Genomic DNA, 22,727 nt, shown 5'->3' with positions numbered 1-22,727 from the left:
GCAAACTCAGTCTCCCAAACTGGGAGTGTGGAAAAAGACATTAAGACTTCCCTGCAGGATTCTAGGTTGAAAACTCAGAAATTTTAAAATTAGTTTAGAATTTATGCAATACTTATCTTGACCTAGTTTTTAAAGGATTGATTAATTTAAAAATAATTTAGTAGTTTTGGCTAATTTTTTTAATGTAATTTCAAGAGATTTCCAGGAATTTTTAATATTTCTTGTTTCTTATCTGCAAAGCTAATTGGTCAGAATGTTTTAGAAGACAATTTGATGGTAAAATATGAATGAAATATTATATTCTGCCACTGAATTTGGATACAATTCTATAAAAACATAATGTAAAATTTTCTAAAAAATAACCCCTAGATTTAAATAAACTGTGTGAGGTACCATAATTAACACTTGCTGCAATAGACATGTTCATACTGTTGTAATCTCTCCAAGACTAAAACAGTGTTTAAATATTATTATGTCCATCTCTGTAGTAAAAACAGAAACTAAGATACTGTAATGACATTCCTAATTTGAAGTGACCTCTCCAGCAAAGGCACACCATGAGTTGTAGTAACATCTTTTTAAAAAAGCTCTCAGGTAGTGTACAGTCACTTCATATGCAGAATAGGAAACTGATATTCAGTTCTTTGGTAAATGTACTTGAATAAGTACGCTTCTATGCTGATGCATTTACAGAAGTAGTTCATTATGTCAATGAATGTTGACTAGGACAAATATGGAGAATGGTTCAAATGGAGAGAAGGCAGACGACAGGAGCCATTAAATTTTTCTAGAAGTGTTCTTTTTAATGCTTAAGTATGTCATGACACCAACATTCTAAGCAGAAGACGGCAATTGGAAAATCTTCAATAGAGAAATCAGATGTGAAACTTGAGCTTGTTGGCTTTTGGGGTCTTGTTTAAATGATGATAATCTCACCTTTTGTACAACTAAATTGCTAAATTGTCAGGCAGTTATCACATAGACATTATATATGCTATTAAGTGCCTATTGTAAAGGTATATAATTTTGAGCTTTAAAGAATATTTAAAGAATCAGGTAGGTATGCAACACCAGTCTAGATTTGGCTCCAGTCGGTATCAAACCTTACCAGGGTGATGACCAAGAACATAATGTATTCCAGACTACAATTCTGCTATTCAATAGTTTTTTTCAGTCTTAATGCAACATGCATGTATTAATGACCTTAAAGCTTATCTGGCAGGGAAGAAGCTGCTGGCTTGAAGTCAGCTGAAGGTATACTGTTATGTTTCCTTACATTTCTTCTAATTATAAAATGAACAACATTTTATTGTACTTCTGTTGTACTTAATGCTATTTTACTGACTGGGCATATAGCCCTGAGAGGTTTATAATGTAACAGTGTGAAGAATCTCTGAAGTGTTTTACCTCAAGAGATTTGTAGCTCTTGTTCTCCGTTGACTTGATTAAGTAAAGACCTTACAGTTGGCTAGATTCAGAGTTGAACTTACTTTTGCATCTCAAAAATAATGTAGTTGTTAAATAATCTACTTGGTTCGTACTCTTGGCTGACCTATTGCACTACTTAACCTCTCCAAACGATCTAGATTAGCATCAAGTCATCCCTTCTTTGCTAATAACTGTTTTTCTATGTGAAGTTTGCTCCAGGATGTTGTTGTAAAGCTTCTGCGTAGTGTTGTTTCACTCTTCAAAGCTTTAGTTTCACTGAGTATCTTTTTCATTCACCTTTCCAGTCCTGGGAATCATCCCTCTGCTGAAGGCCAGTCTATTAATATATTCTTGTACTACAAGCATATTGCAAGCTATCATTAATTGAAGTAATTGCAGATTAAAAGACTTGTGTGATATAGAATGCTTTTTAAATTGGCAGGTAAATTTCCTCGTAACAACTCCTGGTCAGAGAGAGAACATGTAACTATTACTAAATCTTATTCAATGCCTTTATGGTTTCCTTAGTCCATTCCTAGTGTAAGGATTTGTAGCAGCAGAGGATTTCTCAGGTTGATATCCCAGGCTGTACATCTAAACAATATTTTCGAGGGAGTACCCATTTGACCATAAACAAGTAGAGTTGTAAGAGAGTTCAGCTTTACACTTTAATCTGTATCATTGCTGTATATTGCAAGTATGTGCCAGTGAAACTATTCCCCTTCCACTGAATTAATCCTAAAACAATTATGCTTAAAAATGTTGACAAATTGAGGACAAGAAGCAGGAAGCATGGTAAATACATTATTTCTATCCAACAAGTAATAAACCAGAAATAAAGGTGCCAGTTTATTACTTGAGGTCTTAATTTGAAACCTGTTTGCTCTTGCTGTGGCTAGAACTTTTGACATGGCTTTCACAAATACTGGCTTACTTAAAGAGCTTTGAGAAAGAAAATAGTTGTTGATAAATATCAGTATCTTTTACTCTTAGTTTCATTGCTAATATTGATGACACTGTGCTTATGACAGAGCAGCAGTGGACTTAAAACCCTAAAAGTGAAAATAAATAAAGCAATGTTTTAAACATTTATTGTTCATGTTCTTCCTGTGATAGAACACATAGATGATGAAACGTTTCCTGTCAAAAGTGCTCTGTTTATTTCTGGAAAATGTCAACACGTAATGTAATTTGAGATACCCTATATTATCTAAGACATTGACCTAAGCTTGTCAGAAATAGCATAGCCCCTGTACGAGATCCAAATCATTGTGGACTGGCATCTGGCATCTGAATGGCATAAGCTATAACATATCAGGTGGCACTATATGTACATCTAGGTTTAGGTAATAGAATAATTCATAGTTTTCTTGCAGAGTGAATGGGTCACTCTTCTGTTAACTCTGATCAGCTGAGAGATTTCCATGAATGTAAGCTGACTTGCCCTCTCCTCTTCCCACATCCTATATTTTGGCTTAGTCTGTGAAGTACACTTTTTAGGAAGGTGTTGTATTGTCATGAATGATTCAAGAGGAGAAATTAAGACTATTTTGAAATTCAGCTTCTTTTAAATAACTTTTTTTTTTTTTAATAACACTAACTGATTAATAAAATCTTCTGTTTTATCTTGTAGAGCTTTTTGATAACTACATGCAGCAGGATGCACATGAGTTCTTAAACTATCTATTAAATACAGTTGCGGATATCTTGCAAGAAGAAAGAAAACAAGAGAAACAAAATGGTCGTCTACCTAATGGCAACATCGACAATGAAAATAACAGCCCACCAGACCCAACCTGGGTTCATGAAATCTTTCAGGGAACATTAACTAATGAAACCAGATGTCTTACATGTGAAACTGTAAGTCTGTACATACTTCGTAAAATGAATTCTTCCACATTTCAGAACTTCATGTTGTATGATTAATCTATCTCAACAGACTAACATACTAAATTAGTTTCTTTCTTTAAAAATCTTACATTCATGTGAACATTTGTGATTTTTTTTTTTTTTGTTAAGAAGAGAATTTCAGCAGCTGATGCATGAGTTGTAGGAAAAGGCTTTTGTTCAGTATTAGGAAAATGCCCAATTAAATTTTTGTTGGTGTGATCATAATCAAATTCAAAGTTTAGATTAGAAAATTCTGAGAGCAATGAACCCTGCTACTTGAATGTCTTCCTACCATAATGTCATGCTTAGTGATACATTCTATAAATAAGTATTCTGAATCAATTTCCACCAATTTCTAATTTTTAAATTTAAAGTCACTGAAATCAAGATACTATGTTTGGCTTTTGGCACTGAGGCAGTAGACTGGAATTCCAAAAGAACATAACTTAACGTGCAGGTGTTATGGTTTAACTGGCCCCAGCAGGTTGTTGACACCTGTAAGAGGAACTAAAGAGAGGGTCTTTGGGACTGTGAAGGACCTGGGAGGGTTGGAACAGAGAGGGGACAGTATTCCCTCCCACTTTCTGCCATACCCTATAAAAGCCAGGAGAACCAGAAGCTTTGCCGCCTTTTTCCTGAGCCTCTGTTCTTCGCTGCTAGTGCTGCTCAGAGGTTCTTCAACGCGCTACATGATCTCCAGAACCCAACAACTCCTTCAGGTGCTGTCAGGAGCTGTGGGCCTGTCTTCTGAAGCGGCCTTGCGCAAAGGACTCTTAACCCCCTACTGCCATCATTGAGATCGGTTTTGTACACATCTACATAAGTTTATGTATCTGTTCTTCCCCCCACATTTTACTGCCTTTTCTGTGTTACAGTAAATTTGTTCCAGTTTCAATTTCCAGCCTTTAAGTCTCTCTTCCTTATTCCCCTTTTATCTTCCCCTGGGAGGGCAGGTGGGGGGTTATAGGGAGCAGTTCTGTCCTCTGTTTTTTGATTCGCCCTGACCACTACAGCAGGACAGCAGGAAAAGTGTTCTCTCCTAAATGTCTGTCTGTGGAAATTATTCTAATACTAGACCCCAAGAAAGAAATTCCTTTGAGTAAGCTATAAAAAAAATTTCTTGAAGAATATTTCTACAATAAGAGGAAGGAAGTATTTCTTAAGAATTTATAATTGAACTTTACTTCCTTGAGAAAGAGAAGAAGCAGAGCAATTTGAAAATTACAGTAACTCTGTCGTAGTCTGTGCCTTAGATACTGTAAAAAGCTAAATGGCTATTTTTTTATGACTCTTCATACCTGTTTTCCTTAATTAGGTAATGCACTTAGTTCAGCATGCTTCTGGAGAGGAGAAATTAATCAGGTTAAATCTATATATTTCACATCTCAAAATATTGAAATAAAAATAGTAAAAAATAATAAATGAAATTAGTATAAATAAGAAATTTATTGATCTTCTAGAAATACCCACCTCTCTTTTATTTCAAAGAAAATAGCTTCCTAATGTGTAATTCAACTGAACACTTCAGTAAGTCACAGTACTTTGAGTAATTCAGGTGCTGATTTCTAGCTACCATGTTTTCTTTTCTGATAGATTTCCCCTCCCTAATAACTTTCATGGTAACTGTGAATTGCTTCTCTTTTCGTTCTGGCATTTATTTTTTTTCTTCTTGAAACATGAGTTTATCTTAGTTTCTTAACATGGCTGACTTTGTTACCTGTCCTCACGATGGCATAGTGAATCACCACTATCCAAATTTTAATCTAGGTATAGTCCTTAATGGAATTTTAAAATACTGCCAAGCTCTTTGCCAGCATATTTTATTAGTTATTCAGCCTATCACAATTTTGAGAGTATTTGTAATACTGCTCAGTTAGCTGTTGCTTAACAGGATATGCTGTGTCTGTTTGACACTGGGCCTCCTTGGTCAGTTGAATTTTAAATTCAGTGTTCTAATACACTTGTTCTAATATATTAGGGACTTTGTTTTCCAAGCTCTGATAATCTGGAATCTATTTTATCAGTGTCTGTCTCTTCTATATATCAGCTTGTGTTTAATTAAAGTACAGTGACCTGAAAATGGGCTTTTGGTAATATTACTGTGAATAGTGGCTTATTTTCAAATATAACAATCATATCTGTTCTATTGCTTATTGGAAGCTTTCTGTGTTTAGAATGATAACTTAAAATGTCAAGAGTACTTGGATATAGCTCATGTAGGAGACAGCAATAGAGGATGAATTAGTGCTTCTTAGTGACAAGAGAGTAACTTTAGTATACTTTTTATTTAAATTTTGAATTTAATGCATAGTTAAATATAAAGCATAAAATATCTTTGCTCTGTGTAAGAATGATCAGCTAACTGGCCGAACCTACTAAAAGTTCCTAAAATCAGCACGGCAAGATTTTATTCTAATTTCAGTTGTCCTAATTATAGAAAAGAGCTTCTTTGCAAGACACTCTTGGCTCATTGATGAAAAATTAACTGACTCAAGATTTATCCTCAGTTTAGGTATGGACAGTGAAATATAAAGAACACAGATATGATTCTTCAACAAAGATTTATGTTGTGGATCAAATCACACTATGAAATACATAAGTTACAAAATAGATTGTAAGTTGTCTTTACATGCTTTCAATGTGATTTCTTGTTATCATGCTTTCCCCCTTCCTTGATTGAGGTATTATGATGAAGTAAATACTACAATTTTTTGTGGTTAGATAAAAATAATCTAGAAATTAATTGGTTTTACAGACTTCCCTCACAATTTAAGGAAAGAATAACAGTAAACCAAAAAACAATATAATTGACTTCTTTAAAATTAAATTTGAAACGGCTAAGTACTTCTACAAGAAACACAGGAAATTGTCTTGGATCAAAAGCACCGAACATATCAATAATGTTTTTCTCCAGCTGATAGTCTTGCTCTTGTGTTCAAATGTCTCTACAAGCCATAGAATTGTTTGGGTCAATTCTACTTTGGACTGAGAAAGGCAAAAAGGAAAATCTCAGTGGTCTCTCTTACAGAAATACTATAGAAGCCTAAACTGTGCCCTACTTCTCCCCCACCCACCTTTTTTTTACAAAACCAGGATAAATCAGGCCCTTTGTTTCAGCTTAATTTAAAAATAGTTTCTGTCTTAGCATGCATGGGAGCCTACAGTTGAAAAAGCTTTTCTGTCAGTGAGCTGATTCACATTGCTTGTGAAATTCCAGACTGAAGGAACTACAGATGCCATGTTAGTCTTCTGAGGTTTCTGCTTTCTGTGGCATTGGTCATGAGAGTACAGCTGAGCTGTGTGGGTGCAGATCATGACCACACTGAGAACATCATACCAACATACCCTTTAGCCAGAACACCCAACTTCTTCACCATTATTTGGATGCAAAATGTAATGCAAAATTATTGTAAAAGTCATCATCCACTCTAAGTATTAGGAGCACTCAAATGGCTTTTTGAAGGGCTTGATTCTGGAAATGATGACGTTTTTGACCATGTCAATCTTTTTTTAATCCTATAGATGAGTGAAATAAATAGCATTGGTGACTTCAGTCTAAGGAACTTAGTGATGTTTATTTGAAACAGAACCAGTACAGCCTGGTTAGAGTGGATGGTGACTTTTAAAATAATTTTTTCTTTTTTTATTTTCTTAAAAATGTATGAGTTAATACTGGGAAAAAAAAGGTACTGCTCAAATACTAATGTTTAAAAATGTTACAAATTAAGAATAGCAGTTTCTAAATTATCAACATAGATGGACATTTGGCTATTCTTTCAATAAAAATGATTCCTCATGATCCTAGGTGCACAATGGACTGGCTAACCTGAGAGAGGTTATTTAAGGCAGCATTACCACCAAGAATGGAAGAAATCCTTTTGCAGACTTCTAATTTCCATACTGATCTCCTTTTTAATCAAGTACAGCATCTCTGTTTCCTCTTCTCCATCTCCTCCCACAGCTTCTCTGTGGGATAAAGCTGCCTATGAAATCTTTACTGTTTCATTGCATTTTCTTTTATTAGGCCAAGAGAGGATTGCATGTCTAAATAACACTAATCACTTGACTCCTTAATTCCAGCTGTCAGAGCTGAAGAGAGCAGCAGAGTATTTTCTAGAATTGTTTGTTGTTTTTTTCTGAGCCATTATTAATCCTGAGGTTAAAATTATTTCTTTCCACCAGAGTTCTCAGTGTTACAAATTCAAGTTCAAAAGCAGTTTATAATGGGATGTTTTGAACAATTGTCCACACACCTAAACTGTAGTACATCCCTGAAAACAGGAAATGTGCACTGCACAATAAAAATGAAGATGGAATTTTTTCCCCCCACCCTAAAAACATCTTGGAATTTTTCCTTATGTGTTCTGTTATCCCTTTAAAAGTATAAACATGACACCTCAGGATCTAAATGATGTAGTAGATTTATACTGACATAATGACATATTTTTGAACATGTACACTTACTCTTGGAAAGATTAGCTACAGAAGAGTGAGAGGAATCCTTGCCCAGTGCTTTCACAGATATTAATAGAAGCTTTTATCTAATTTAATAAGCTTTTTTATTTGCCCAATGGTATTAATTCTCAAAAACAGTTGTCTTGACCTCCTGTATTTTTCTTATTCTCCCTGTATGCTGCTCTTAAAAACAGTGTGTTTTTCATATCTTAATGATCAGAGAACAACTTTGCAAATTTATTTTTATTCTGAGTTGAAAAAGGAACATAAATCTCAAGTTTTAAAGATTACTTTACACTAGTGCTCATGTAGCTGTTTAACTTTTCCTATTTTCAGTCAAGAAACTGCAGCCACGCCTCCTTTCTAGAAGCATTTGCCTTAGTAACTAGGAGTCGTAAAGGTCAGAGGACATTCTCATCAGTGGCATTGAATATCTCTAAATACAATGTGGAAACACTAGCTGACAAAAGTTCAGATTGCAGATTGGTGTTTCCTAAACCTTTAAATATCATAGCTGATTTTCAGGGGAGCTGAAGATTTTGTCCATCACCATTTTTGTGATGGAGTTTATTCTCTGCTTCTAGGATTTTATTTTTTACTTTAATTGTTCTATGGCCATGCACTGTTCTGCCTCTATCAGACCAAGTCCCAGGCTCTCATTTACCAACACATTTGCTGTCTCCTTCTTGTTTAAAGGTATGAATGTAGCCAGGAAGAAGATTAAAAATATATGTGTACTTTATTAGGGACATATGATATACAAATATGTAGCTTTAAGTTGGAGGGAATCATAGGGGAAGAATAGAGGTGAGAGCACTAAATAGAAGAATCCCAGTGACTGTATTGTTTTGAAGAGAGGGTTGTGTAGAAGGAACTCAGCATTAACATTGTTGAGCTGAAGTCATAGCTTAATGACAACTGGCATTATATACCCTCACAGTCACATACACAGTTCCCTCTTCCTCTTTCTGAATAAAATTGGAAATAGAGATGTAGGAAATCTCTGAAAAAGAAAGAACACTTGTAACAATTTTTAATGTTTGTTGTAAGGAAAAGGATGCATTCTGTCAATAGCAAATGGTACTGAAAAACAGAGGCAAATGCTGCATTACAGTCTAGACAAGTGGACTGTGTGGTGGGTGGGGAGCTGACTGACAGGCTGTACCCAGAGGGTGGTGGAAAATAGTTCTTTTTAAACTGGCAATTGGTCACAAGCAGGGTCCCCCAGGGATTGGTACTGGCCAATGCTGTTTAGTGTCACCATCAGTGATCTGGATGTTGGAAGCACCCAGATGACGTTTGCAGACCACACCAAGTTGAGTGGGGAAGTAGACACTCCAGAAGGGAGAGCCACCCTCCAGGAAGACCTGAACAGGCTGGAGGAGTGGGCTAACAAGAACCTTATGAAGTTCAGTGGGGACAAGTGTACCTGGGAAAACATAATCCAGGAGTGCTATTGCATCTAGACTGTGTTCCTGTCTAGAAAGGCTGGACCAGATGATCCTTGACGTCCCTTCCAACCTGGCATTCTATGATTCAAATTAGTATAACTAGTTTTAACTATAAACCGTTGGTTCTTTTTTCCTTGCAGATAAGCAGCAAAGATGAAGACTTCTTAGACCTTTCAGTTGATGTGGAGCAGAATACTTCAATCACTCATTGTTTAAGGTAAATGCAAATACATGAATTTTCATACTTTGTGTTTCATCTGTTACCTAAAAAGCAGGAATTAAAACTAAAAGCTCACAAGCTTAGGAAATTTTAGCTTATGTAGACTTAAGAGTATGAAATTCTGTTTATATTGTACATGTTCATGTGTATATTTCAGATAAGAAACTTGTATCTATAGCATTTATCTTTTGTCTTTTTTTTTTTTATTCAGGGGTTTCAGCAATACAGAAACTCTGTGCAGTGAATACAAGTATTACTGTGAAGAATGTCGCAGTAAGCAAGAAGCACATAAAAGGTACAACAGGCTCAGGAAGGGAAAAAAATAACCCATACATTTAATGAAAATGCTCGTGTATGTCCTTGTGTGTGCGTATGAGGCAGGGAGAGAACTTCCTTTTTCCCATATATTTTGTCACTTTTCTTTCACTTTAAAAGTAATTTGGTTGCATTCCTCCTCTTGCTTGAATTCAGTGAACCTATATCCATGAGTGATGAGAATCCATGCAAAACATTTTGGGATCATTTGATCATTATTTTACAAACAAGGAGAATGGTGTTAAGACAAAAAAAGTTAAAAGGACAAGTTAAAACAAAGCTACAGTGACTAATCAAAGATTACAGGGGTAATGCTGAAAAGTCACTGATTTTGTCTTGATAATGAAATAATATTTCTGGTTCCTGTAAGAATCAATTTGATAGCACTTTATTTCTGATTCAGTCAGAAGGAGGCTTCTAACTTTTTTTGTTAACTGTGTGTCTGGTTTCTTAATAGTGCATAATTAGTTGTGCAAAACTTCTGCTTGACAGTGCTCCTGAAAAGCACCAGAACCTTTGTGGAAGCCTGAAGTTCACTTTGTGTAAAAACTCTCTTGTCAGCTTTATAATTCTTCTAGTCTTGTTTACATCTTTAAAAAAAAACAACTCTGGTTTTGTGTACTGTGTGGTATTTATTGTCTGAGAAAGTATTTGGCTGCTTATAGATGCGTTGAAGGGATGAGAACACTAACATGCTCTACTGGTTATACTACTGATTGTGGTTATTTGGTTTACCGTAGATTCAGCACATGGCTTTTGGCATTCTCATCTGCAAAGTCTGCCTTCACACGTTGCCTAAGCTTACTAATTGGTGTGTATTAGAGGGTTGTCCTGTTGTTTTCTGTTGCCTTAGCTCCTTCTCTGTGTGAGAGGTAATGTGATCTCTGACCAATATAAGCTGTGTTTTCATAAACCTGTACTGTAGGCACTGCCCTATTGGCAAAACACAGATTTTGTTTATGTTTTGCTTTTCATGTTGGGCTTAAATTCAGTTACACTACGGTCATAATTTTCTTCTATGCCTGTAACATGGAGCTTATCTGTGATAGTGTCTACTCAACTAGCAAAGGTGATATGCTGAATTTCTTTTCCAGTGAAAGAGCTCCTATTATCAAACACAGTTGCATAAGAAGAGGAGGGCTTTTATTTTGAAAAAAGAAATACAGAAGAAATATCCATATCTCAGTAATATAATAAAAATGAAACTCCCTAAAAATAGTTGTTTCTTATATCTTTCTGCTCTTCTCTAGCTTGTTTCATTTCCTAGTTCCCTTGCCAGCCATGGGGAAAATTTGAGTCTAGCAGGATTTCCTGCAGTTTACTATCAGTCTAAGTTTAATGAAAAAAAGAAAAGGAAGATGAGTTTTCATGGATTTTATCCCCAGCCTCTTATCTTTTGGAAAAGGATTGTCTTGTACAAACATATTTCCTGACACTCTGAAAATACAGTCTTAGTAGGCATTTCTGAAACCTGACTGTGTTGTTGAGACTGTTTTTTGGGGCTGAAGGCAGTTCGAAAAAATCAGCACAGAGCTGATCTAAGGCAATTAGCTTGACCAACAAGCAGAGTGCTCTCTCTGGGTTGCTCTGTTAGTATGGGCAAATTACAGCCCAGAGAGTGGTTTGCTGCCAGGCCGGCTGTGGCTGTGGTGAGGGTTTGTAGGCACTGATGAGACATCTCAATACCTCGCATTAGGGAAAGGGGCCAGTGAGCCCTGGGTAAAACTAGATTATCCCTTTCCAGCTTTGACTGCCATAAAATAATGCTGCAACGTTTCTGCAAAATTACTGTGCTAGTGCACAGCATTATCTTGTTTGGGCAGCATGAGGTAAGGTGTGCTGTGGGCTGTATGTATCCCTTGGCAGTGTTAAATGAATGCCTTGGTTGGAAAACTTGAAGTAATGCATATGTAACAAAGTGGTGTAAAAAAGCTTATTTTAAAAAGCCTGTTTAAGTTTGCTAGTTTACTGAGAAATTCAACTGGAAGAGGATCTCTGGAGGAACTTTGTTGCAAAGCCTCCACTGTATACCAAGTGGAATCTGAGGTTTCCTTTGGGAGCTCAAGAAAGCTATGGGGTGAGCTGTTTAAAAGTTAAATTCTGTGCTAGGCAGTCATGGCTAAATTATTATGTGAGTTCATTGTGGCTGTTCTTCTTATTCTATATTCTAGCTTATTTTTTAAAATACATTTGCAATTCACTCAAATGTTAAAATACACCTTTAGTTTAGCAACACAATATTTGTGTTCAGTATTTGTTAACTGGCTGATTATTTGAGCTTCTTTTAATGCTCGCAAAAAATTTTTACAGACTTCAGTAAGACAGCTTTCCTGTTTATTGATATCAACTGAATGTTTTGGCTGGATATTGGAAATACTGTTGGTTTGTTTGTTTGTTTTTCTTTTTTTTAGGATGAAAGTAAAAAAGCTGCCTATGATTCTAGCTCTCCATTTGAAAAGATTTAAATACATGGATCAGCTGCATCGATACACAAAACTCTCTTATAGAGTAGTTTTTCCTTTAGAGCTGCGTTTATTTAACACCTCAGGAGATGCCACCAATCCTGACAGAATGTATGACCTTGTTGCTGTGGTAGTTCATTGTGGAAGGTAATAACTCTGTTTTGCACAAGGGGCTAATAAGTTACTATGTTTTAAAAACCAAAACATGCAGTATCTAATAACTGGAATTACATATAAAGGTCTCTTAAAAGGATAATTTCTTAGGAAAGTAAGCATTGCAGGGAGATGCTACCAATCCTGATGGAACATATGGCTTTTGCCATGATAGTTATTTGTGGAAAATCGTGACAGTGTATTTCATATGATGGATCTTTGTATGAACATAACTACATTTAAAAAAAAACATGAACTATGCGGTATTATATAACTAATAATATTTAAAGATCATTAAAAAGTTTCTTAGGAAGGGAAGGATGATAGAATAGATTCCTTTGTAAGGCATTTCCTTTAGGGTGGGCTTTTTTTGAGGTTTGAGCAACATTTTCTGATATATATCCATAAATTATGACTTTTGCAATTACGTTATTTTCTTGCTTCCAAAATATGACTATTAAATTTGTATTTCATTTTGCTATGTTCAACAAATGTTCTTATGGTTTCATATCTTAAAATCAAGGCTGCTCTACAAGCAGCGGATTGGATAGATAAAAGCCTTGAAGTGGAAAATGCTAATTAAACATCTAGAATCCTGGAATAATTTACATTGTGATGTCAACTACTTCAAAGCTCAAAGCAACGCTAGCTTTGACATTAGATTAGGTTGCACTGTGCTCAGTTTCTTAACTAGGAGTGCTGATTTCACTGCCTCTTTCAGCCATTAGTTCCAATCCAGCAATGTTCTCTCAGTGTTTTTTTGTTGTGGTGGTTTTGTTTGTTTTTTTTCCTTATATCCAGTCAGAATTTCCCTTGCTGCACTTTGTGACCACTGCTTATTGCTCGTTGTCCTTTCTCTGTGCAATTCTGAGAAGAGCCCGGTTCTGATTTCTTTATAACTCTTCCTTTTTGGGTAGTGAAAGACAGCAGTTGGATTCCTCATTTAGACTTTTCCAGGCTGAAAAAAGCCAGCTCCCTCAGCCTCTCTTAATCCTTTTGGTGCTGTAGCCCTCTCACAAATGTAGTGGCCTGCCACTGGATTTCCCCCAGTTTATCAGTCTTTTCCTTAAACGGACAAAGTCACGTCTGGGATTCCATGACCAGTTCTGGGACCCAGATGGTGAGTGGTGGGGATTATCACTTCACTGCTGGCTCTGCTCTTACAGTACAACCCCGCATACACTCAGCCCTGTCACCAAAATGATGCGCTGTCTTCTAACAGCTCATCTTGTCAGCTTCCTGGGCGCACCAGACAGCTGCTCTGCAGCTGGTGGTGTTGGTTGGAGTTAGTGTCGCACAAGACTTTCCATTCGTACTTGTTAAAATCTCATGAGGTTCTTACCAGCCCATTCTTCCAACTTTTTGAAGTCCCTCAAATGTCAGACTTGACCTCTAGTTGCCAGTTACTGCCCTTTGTTCCACCCCCATTCCTCCCTTAATAGGCCAAGAAGTAGATGGGTAGATCTCAGCTTAGTCAGGACAGTTTTGGGAAATAAGCCTTTGTGCCATAGTCTTCTGGGACACCCTTGTTATGCATTTTAGGGAAACAGAACCAGTCTATTTCTGACTATTCTGTCCAGTTCTGACCATTTCTTTCTCCTTCATTCAAGCTGCAGTCTTGGAAACTTACCCGTTCTCAGAGCTGTGGAGAGTGATAAACTCTGTTGTCATTGGGTTATGTGATTTGGGGCACAGACATGCCCCTCACAGGTGGCAACCTTCCCTCCCTGATCTAGACATAAAAATTGTGCTTTTAGCCAGTTAAGACAGTTCCAGGACTACTTTGCCTAGTTGTTCACATACAGTTGTTAAAGTTCAGCTGTTTCAGAAAATGTATTCTTTGTTTTTCTGAAATCTGATTAGAAATAGGACACTTCAAAAGTTTTGTGGTTTTTCTGTCTTAGTTGTGGTGAAATTTCTTCTCTGCCATAAACTGGAGCTGTGCATTATAACAGTTTCAGTTTAATTGGAGGCCCTTGTCATTGCTGTGAGGATTCTTGAGGCTCCTAAACTGCCAGTTTAAGCCAATTTTGTTTATGGTGGACCAGATAAAAATATTCCTGATTGAGACTGTAAATGAACATCAGAACTTTTTCTATCTGAAGATAAGCAATAGTTTGGTATCTGTTCAGTCTCTATGAAACCTCAGAATGTTTTCTTGATTTCACTTCTCTTTTTTTAAAATTTCATTTATATTTTCAATGGCTGTGGTCTTTATTCCTCATGTGAAATTTTAATCCTTTTCATAGCACAATATTAAATGTAGAGGTAAGTAAGACATCATTATAGAGATGATGTAAGTGGATGGGGAAAAAGAAAAGAAACATTCTAATAGAAATTGTACTGGTAGCTGTTCTAATTACTCTTAAGTATTGCTTTTCTACAAGAAAAAAAATATACATGAAATACATTTGTATATACATGTGTTTTATTTTCTGTGTTTTTTTTTTATTTTATTTTACAGTGGCCCAAACAGAGGACATTATATTGCAATAGTGAAAAGTCATGATTTTTGGTTGCTTTTTGATGATGATATTGTGGAGGTAAGCTTTGTATAACCCTGGACTTTATTCTGGTATCAACCAGAGCACATGCACCACTTTGTGTATATTATTACTTAAAGGAAAAGGACCAGTGTGCTAATGAAAGGGGGGTTCAACTCGACTCTAAATGAGCAATAACTGTCAGTGCAGAGCTGTGCTTTACAATTTGACTGTACAATGTTTTGAATTGCATTTTGGTTTTTATACTTTTAAAAATTAGCTTCTCTATGGCCACTGTCTTTCCCTTTTGTTTAATAAGCTATTCCTGTGGCCAGAAAGTATGGCAAATGAAGATACAGATACAGTGATTTTACTGCAGTTCTTTTCTGAGGGCAGTTTTTTGGAGCAAGCCATTTGCTCATGTTTTGTAGGAGCTTATGATTTCCTGGAATGGATCAGTTTGGTAACCTGTTTTATTGACTGTCCTGGATTGTTTCAGACAAAGGTGTAACAAATATCAAAATAGAAAGAAACTTTGGGGTTTTGACATTTTGCCCTAAAACTTAAAAGGCTCCTGAAATGAGAGCCTTTGGCCTCCAGTGGTATTCTTGCTAATATTAGCCATACTTGCAGGAGTTCTCACTCAGTGGGATACTGTTGTATTTAAAACTTACCTGTGTGAGCACTGCATATAAGGTTGCATTCATAGTAGGTTCACTTAATAAAATGTCTATGTGAAGTGTATATATCCACTGCCCTCTGTGCAGTTGATGGCAGAGGGGAAAATGAAACATAACGAGTTTAAAATTTTATTTGGATTTTATTACTTTTATGTAATTATGTGAAAGTTACTTCTGTTTTACATTAGTTTTTAGAGTGAAACTTAATGCCATGTATATGTTATGGAAGATATTAATACTTTAAATATTTGGGTTTTTACACAGAAAATTGATGCACAAGCTATTGAAGAATTCTACGGGTTAACATCAGACATCTCAAAGAACTCAGAGTCTGGTTACATCCTCTTCTATCAGTCTCGGGATTGAGGAGGAACTGTAGCGAAGGGAGATGGTTATGCCTCACATCTTTCTAACTTGGAATGGAGCAAGCACTGAAAAAAAGGAAGGCAGGGAGCTCCATGGGCAGTAGCAGAGTTTGCACACAACTAGGGAAGGAGTTTGGCATTCTTAAAACCTTTGTATCATTTGCATTTTCTTTGCTCAGGTATCATGCTGACTACACATCTCCACTGCACCCCATAAGCAAAAAGAGAGATACCAGCCACTCTTGCAGGAGCTTTCTGTTAGGTAATACTCTGTGGTCCTAATTCAAAGCCCATTAAGGTCATTGGAGAACCTTTCATGGACTTCAGTGGAATTTGAATTGAGTTTGAACTGCACTGCCAGATTGGTGCAATAGAAGCATTAGAAAACTGTATTTTATACAGACTTTGTGCATAAAATGTAAAGGACTCTGTGAACTTAGTTTCCTGTGCTTAAGTTTAAAAGAATGAGGTTGGGAGGTTTTTTAACATGTAAGCAAGAAGATATAGCTGGGCCCAACACAATTGCCTTCTTGATGGTAGTAGTTTAACTGAAGATATAAACGGGTGTCAGGGAGGCAAGTATGTTTTTCTTCTCTGAAGAAGCTTATGTTATTTATAGTATATGATCGGGAACAGTCAGTCAAGATTTTAATCTCCTTATGGGGAAAGATTTGGTTTGTAATAGTTTATTTATAAATTATTGTAACTTAGGATCTTGTGTATTGTCCTTTATTCTAACAGGTATTGGAAATTTTATATATTAATTTGAATTAAAAATTATTATGTTTGAATGTTATAGAAGAGCAAACAAATTCTAAAAACAACGCCTACAATGTCTGTAAAAAATTAATAATACAGAAGAGAGATTTCCTTCTGGAGGAACTGGTATCTAAGTGAGGTACTTTAATTATATTAGAATATCCTCGTTCCATTAATGAACAAAAATAGTTATCAAACTATTACATAGAAGACTTTAGGAATGCATATCATAAGGAACTGATGGTGCAGTGGTGGTATACTCGTCTTTCTAGTTCTTTAGTAATTTGTTATTGTTTTATACTCTAAGCAAATTAGAATGACTTGGAGCAAAATAAACCATTTTCAAAATATTTACTCTCTTAAATATGGATCAACTTCTGTGGCATGGGTAACTATCTTAAAAACCACTCAAGGTCTCAAGTATCAGTTATGTGTGAGTAATAAAAAGAAACAGGCTCAGAATTTCATGAGACCAAAGATACTACATTCCTTAATAATAATAAGAATTCTCAAGTCCTGTAGGATGACAGTTTCTGAAACTAAGCAGTTTACCTTGCTTTACATTTATGAAACAGCATTAAGAATTGAATCTTGACAAAACACCTGATCTGTGAGAAATGTGAACTATTGTGATTTGACACTCTTTCACTTACCAGTATGTTGTTTGACAGTAGCTGAATGTAATTTCTGGGAAGTCATGGGATGTGCATTCCAGATAATGGCAATCAGGTCTTTAATGTCCTTGTCACTCTCTCTTCAGCTAGTGATTCTTATGTTACTGTAATTTTCTAAGGTTATTTTATTGATACTGTTACAACTTTTTAAATGAATGTCTCCTGTCTGCTGCTATAACTGACTATTTACTTACCTGTATCTTTTAGCTCAGGAAATGACTTCACCTATTCATTCAGTTGAACAAATCTTTAACAGGGTCACAAAGTGAATTGGGCTATTTAGCAACTGTCATGCTGTAACAAATTGCTTTTGTAAAATGCAAAGTTTCTAAAGCCTTGGTTTGGCAAGATTCTTTTATAGAAAATTATGTATAATTATTTAACTACCAGCATTGTAAAGGAAAACTTAAATATTGTGAAAGATGCAGAAAATATTATTGGATTTTTCTTAAAAGATTAAAATAATTTTAAAACCTTTTTTCAGCTTTCAGTGGGAAAAGGGTTAAGGGGTGAATCAATCAGATAATGGTGCATGTTAGAAGGATGAAGTCCTTTGCATACTAAAGGTACAGTGTTGTAAAAGAACTGTCACATTACTTTTTGCTAATTGAAAATGTTTGGTCTTTTTTTCCTTTTTTTTTTTTCCTTTTTTTTGGTGTAGTTAAAAGCTGAGGCTAGTTGCTAAGCATTTTATACCCTAACAAAATGTAAAACATTTTTGTTGTATCCCTGGTTTTACTCCTGCAATGTATTTTTATAAGATACTGACTTTTATTTTGTATAGGGTTTTTGAGATAGTATTCCAAATTATATATTTCATTTTTCTTTTAGTGCAGCTGAAATAATTGTAAATTCTTAATTATACTGATATCAGAAACTGCAACTTAAAAAAAAAAAAAAAAGAAAAGAGGCAGGGAAGTACAAAATATAACTGATTGGTATGTAAAGCATTATAGGCTTTTTTTCTTGGCTGTAATACAGTGGGGAGTGTGGAAAAGTTGTCAGTTGTTGTAAATGGTGGAAATTATTTGCTGTGTAACTATGTAAATGTTAATTGGGACTACAGTCCCCTATTTTGTATATTGGAGCAAAAAACTTCTATTAAATAAAGTATGTTCTCAAAAAGGTAAGTTCTGTGTCCTCTGTGGAGCCCGAACGGTTGGCCAGCTGCCTTTTGTGCCTTCCAGTGTTTTCAGATTGAAGAAGTCTCTGAAATTTCCTGTATTAATCACACTGACCTGAGCTGTGGAGGGAGAAGTGTGTTTCAATATATATCTTCATAGATGTGTTCTTATGAAAATAGTTCGGTGGCAGCCATAATTTTGGTGGTATGCTTCCCTAGAATTAGTTTTTAGGTAAGGTGTTGGTTTATGAGGTAGAGGAGAAGGAAGTGTTTTGAAATACTGTTCTTTCTTGGCTTTCCTAAAAACAAATCTGTACCTTGCTGTGCAGTATGCAGCCAGGTTACCTAAGTGTCTCTTGGATCGCCGCCTTGTGGGAGGGAAAACAGAAGGAAAGAAAGATAGGAATGTTTACAGCTCAAACATCAGAGAGAGACTGACCAAAGAATGGGAGTCCAGCATCAGAAAAAAAAGGTGCAGCTGGTTACAATATCCATGTATGATTTGGTATCAAGTCATTCTTCTCTTGCAGTATATATGTTACTGTTTGTAACGAATACATGTACTTAGGGTTTTACAACCAGTTTATACCCTGCCGTATTTGCAGCTGCAATGCCCATGTCCATAGCCCTTCACTGCATGAAAATAGTGACTTCTGGGTGTTCAGGTACATGTCTGAACAGCTAAACTCAGTTGTGTTTTCAGACTTCAAACCTTTTGCCACAGCCTTTGACAGCTGTGTAGGACTGACAGGCATAACACAAGATGCACAGAAGATCTGCATCCTGCTGGAGCAGCAGCTTGAAGCCAGACAGGACAACCTGGCTTGTTTTCCCCGTCTGTCTCAGTGTTTCCACAAGCCCTATTCCATATGTGCTATTTGGATCATATACAGATGAATGACTGTATTGCTTGGTTAGTTTTTTTGGTGATGTTTGTTAAGTTTAAAACCTGAAGCATTTGAGGCCTCCGGTTACTTTCATAATTCCCTTATTAAATAAGGGGAACTTTATCTGGTGCTATGTGGTCTAACCTCTCAGCTGTAGGTCTAAGAATATCATGTATAGATTCAGAGATTGTGATGTGTGAAGTCTTCAGTCCTCACTTAGAACTTACTTATCTTTGTTTCTTACCTCTTTCTTCAGAAACTTCCAATTGCCCTTACCAGAAAAATCCTGTGTACAGTTAGTGTCAAACAGATTCTCATCATTTTCTTCATAACAGTTTATTCAAAATTAGTAGTTGTCCCTAAGTGTAGTATACCTCCACAACATTACTTATAGAAGAACAGGGATGAGTTCTCGCATACACAAAGCCTTGCCTACTTATGCACAGAAGGAGGTGACCTCTTTTTTTTCTGTTTAACTGCTGACTTTGTTCAGTTACAGAATTAAGCTTGGACTGAAAGACTGAGAGTGGAAAGTCAGAAAGTGTTGAAGCTGAGGATGCAAAAAAGGGTTGAGTGGTGGTTTGTTCATGTGTTTTGGCTTGTTGTTTTTTGTTTTGTTTTTCATTTTCGGGTTGGTTTGGTGTGTTTATTTTGTCTGGGAGCAGTTATTTGAAACTAGCTAGTCATCCCTTCAAATGTATGCGTAGGTTAAGCCAGCAGTACATGTATGTCTTTATCTGTAAGAGGAGAGGACTTCAGTACATGTCAATAATCTGTTGGTTGCATTATTACATTGCAGATACTTTTGTGACTTTTTTTCCTAAGTAAGGTAGATACAGTTTGTTTCCTTTCAAAGAGCAGCTTTACAGTATGAGCTGTCCGTTTCTCCACACACACACATTTGTCTGGGTTGATCTTGAGTTTCTTTGTTTTAGAAATTCAGCCTTTATATATCCTGTTGATAATGCAATGTGCACGTGTTTCTGTCTTGTCAGGCTTCAAAGTCCTCTAACCTCTCTTAAGCATAACATCAGATGTATAATACATAAGTATCTTTACAAGCAAGCCCCCAAGTACTCAATTATTACTGAAATTAATATTCTACCTAATCTGTATTCAAGGTTTGTTGATTTTGCAGCAGCTTTGCTACTGATTGTTATAAATGAAGTACCCAAGTCAACTACCATGCAAACCAACACAGGCATCATCTTTTAAATTCAGACATCTCTGGAATCTATTGCTTACAGTCTTAATGACAGAGTGTGGTGAGGCAGAAATAACCTTTCTTTGGTCTGTGTTCAAAAATGTCTGAAAAATTGTCTGCCTCTTAACATTTTTTTCTTAAGTCAGTTAATTTTTAGGCTAAACCTAAGAATCTGCTGTTATTGTTGATTAATCCCTTTGGGGGAACTTGTGTAAGAATGTGTTGGATAAGGAGGATTGTTTTTAGACATCACCAGTTTTGAAATGAACTGAGTAGTATCTTCCAGTCTCTTCCCAAAAGTACAAATAAATTATATTATTTCTTTCCCTCCAATGACTTGTGATTGCTATCTGCATAATAGATTGTAAGGGCTCAGAGAAGGGCAAGGTACTTTCTACCTAACTCTTTGTATAGAGCTCGTGTTGGCAGCATTAGGGAGCTTGTAATTACAGAAGGATCATCAGACATGTCCTTGATCTGCATTCTGCAGGTGGTGTAATCCAGGAGAGGGAATGCACAGCAGGATCTATCAGAAAATCTGGAGAAGTAGCATTACAGTTGTTTCCTAGCACAGTAGATATAAAAGCAGCATTTCTCAAAAAGAAAAAAATATTGCATTTAATGTAGATTTCTGGTGTTTGGAGAATTTAGGGAGTGCTCAAAATATCCTGCCATGCTAGGCCTTTGTTCCTTATCAGAGTCATGCCTTTGTGCATGTGTTTAATTTGCTATTTAAGCCTATATTTGAAATTTCCATCTGTACACAAATTTGTTAAGTTGATATGATTGTATTAAATGAGTACTCCTTCAGAAACAGTTTATGCATACTTGTCAATCAAATTTAAATATAATATTTTAATGGTCTGATCTGAAAAGCATTTTCATCTGTTCACTAGGTTTCATTTCTGTGTTTTCTGTTACTGATTTTAAGTTACAAAAAAAAAAATCTCCAAATATTTTATTAGCGTGTTATATTATTAAGTGATTCAATGTCCATGGATGCCTGAAAATCTCGCTGCAATCAAGTATCAGCTGTTCAGAATTTTAATGCCATCAGATCATAACAAGTTGATACACATCAATGACTTTGAGCTGTGATTGTTACTTCAACTCGATTTCAGTCAATGTTGCTTTATTGTAATGGCTGCTTTAATCAGCTCTCAGGAGATGTGCTAACGATGTTCAGCCTGAGGTTGCATACTTTCATGCCTGCACATTTATTTGTGTTCCAGAAGCTGATTATCCTAATGTTATGTCACGTCAGTCTTCTCTCAGCATCCTTCATGACAAGGAAGACTGCTGATATGCAGCTACGGGCAGTGTTTACTAAATTACTGTGCTATGTTTCAGAGATTAGATCAATGTTTAAGATTTTTGCAGTGAAAAATACGTGGAGCTTTTTGTCTTCTAACCTTCATGCCTCTCTGGTGAAAGTACTCTTCAGTATCAAAACCACTTGTTGGAATAATGGGATTGAACAAATACAACCTTGATGTACCCCTTTCTTCCTCTTCTTAAGGAAACTGAAAGACATTCAACATTTCTCCCTAAGACTGTTACACGACCAGAAGCATATCTGAGAAAGGAAACTTTCGTTTTATAGAAGGTAGCCTACAGAGTTTTCTTAGAGTTCAGGGTGGAGGTGTGGTGGTGTTACACAGAGATCTATCAGAATGAGCAGCAGGTTGTATTAACACCTGTTAGGAGCCGGATACCAAGGAGGTATCACTGTGTTTGCTGGTCCCGGAGTGTTCTAGCGGGTCCCAAATTTTACGGAGCAGCCACCAAGAACCTTCAGTGAATATCTGAAAAAAACTGCATTCAGTAGGAATGTACTTGCTAATCATATGCAAGGCTCTGAGACTAGCCAGTGCTCCTTTCCATTACCTTTTTTTGGATAAAAGGGAGACAAATTTGAAGGTACAATTTTAATAGGTATAGGCTATTTTTATTTATTATTTTCTTTTGCAATAAAATTCTGGTAACTTTTTCTGAATCATAGAATATTAGTGGGAGAGACTACAGGTTGAGATCAAGAAATACGTTCCACACATGGATCACAACACCAGTTTGCTTCTTTTTTCTACATATCAGATATAGAAAAATTAATAATTCACCAGGGGAGAAACAAGACAAAAGTTACTGTAGCTGTCTTTTGTTTTTCTTCATTATGGGATT

General features: G+C 36.0%; 1 protein-coding gene across 1 annotated transcript in view; it reads left to right on the top strand.

Moving 5' to 3' along the window:
* Window positions 1–18,465, top strand: part of USP12 (ubiquitin specific peptidase 12) — a 33,802-nt gene extending 15,337 nt beyond the window's left edge. Inside the window, exons 4-9 of the mRNA XM_051607992.1 lie at window positions 3,062–3,288; window positions 9,365–9,441; window positions 9,656–9,739; window positions 12,171–12,368; window positions 14,839–14,917; window positions 15,802–18,465. Of these exons, the coding sequence (XP_051463952.1) occupies window positions 3,062–3,288; window positions 9,365–9,441; window positions 9,656–9,739; window positions 12,171–12,368; window positions 14,839–14,917; window positions 15,802–15,903 (767 nt within the window). The 3' untranslated portion in view covers window positions 15,904–18,465. The remainder of the gene's footprint in view (window positions 1–3,061; window positions 3,289–9,364; window positions 9,442–9,655; window positions 9,740–12,170; window positions 12,369–14,838; window positions 14,918–15,801) is intronic.
* Window positions 18,466–22,727: the final 4,262 nt, after the last annotated feature.

The sequence above is a fragment of the Apus apus genome, chromosome 1, assembly GCF_020740795.1.
Source record: "Apus apus isolate bApuApu2 chromosome 1, bApuApu2.pri.cur, whole genome shotgun sequence".
Classification (NCBI taxonomy): domain Eukaryota; kingdom Metazoa; phylum Chordata; class Aves; order Apodiformes; family Apodidae; genus Apus; species Apus apus.
This window is presented reverse-complemented; position numbering and strand designations above follow the sequence as displayed.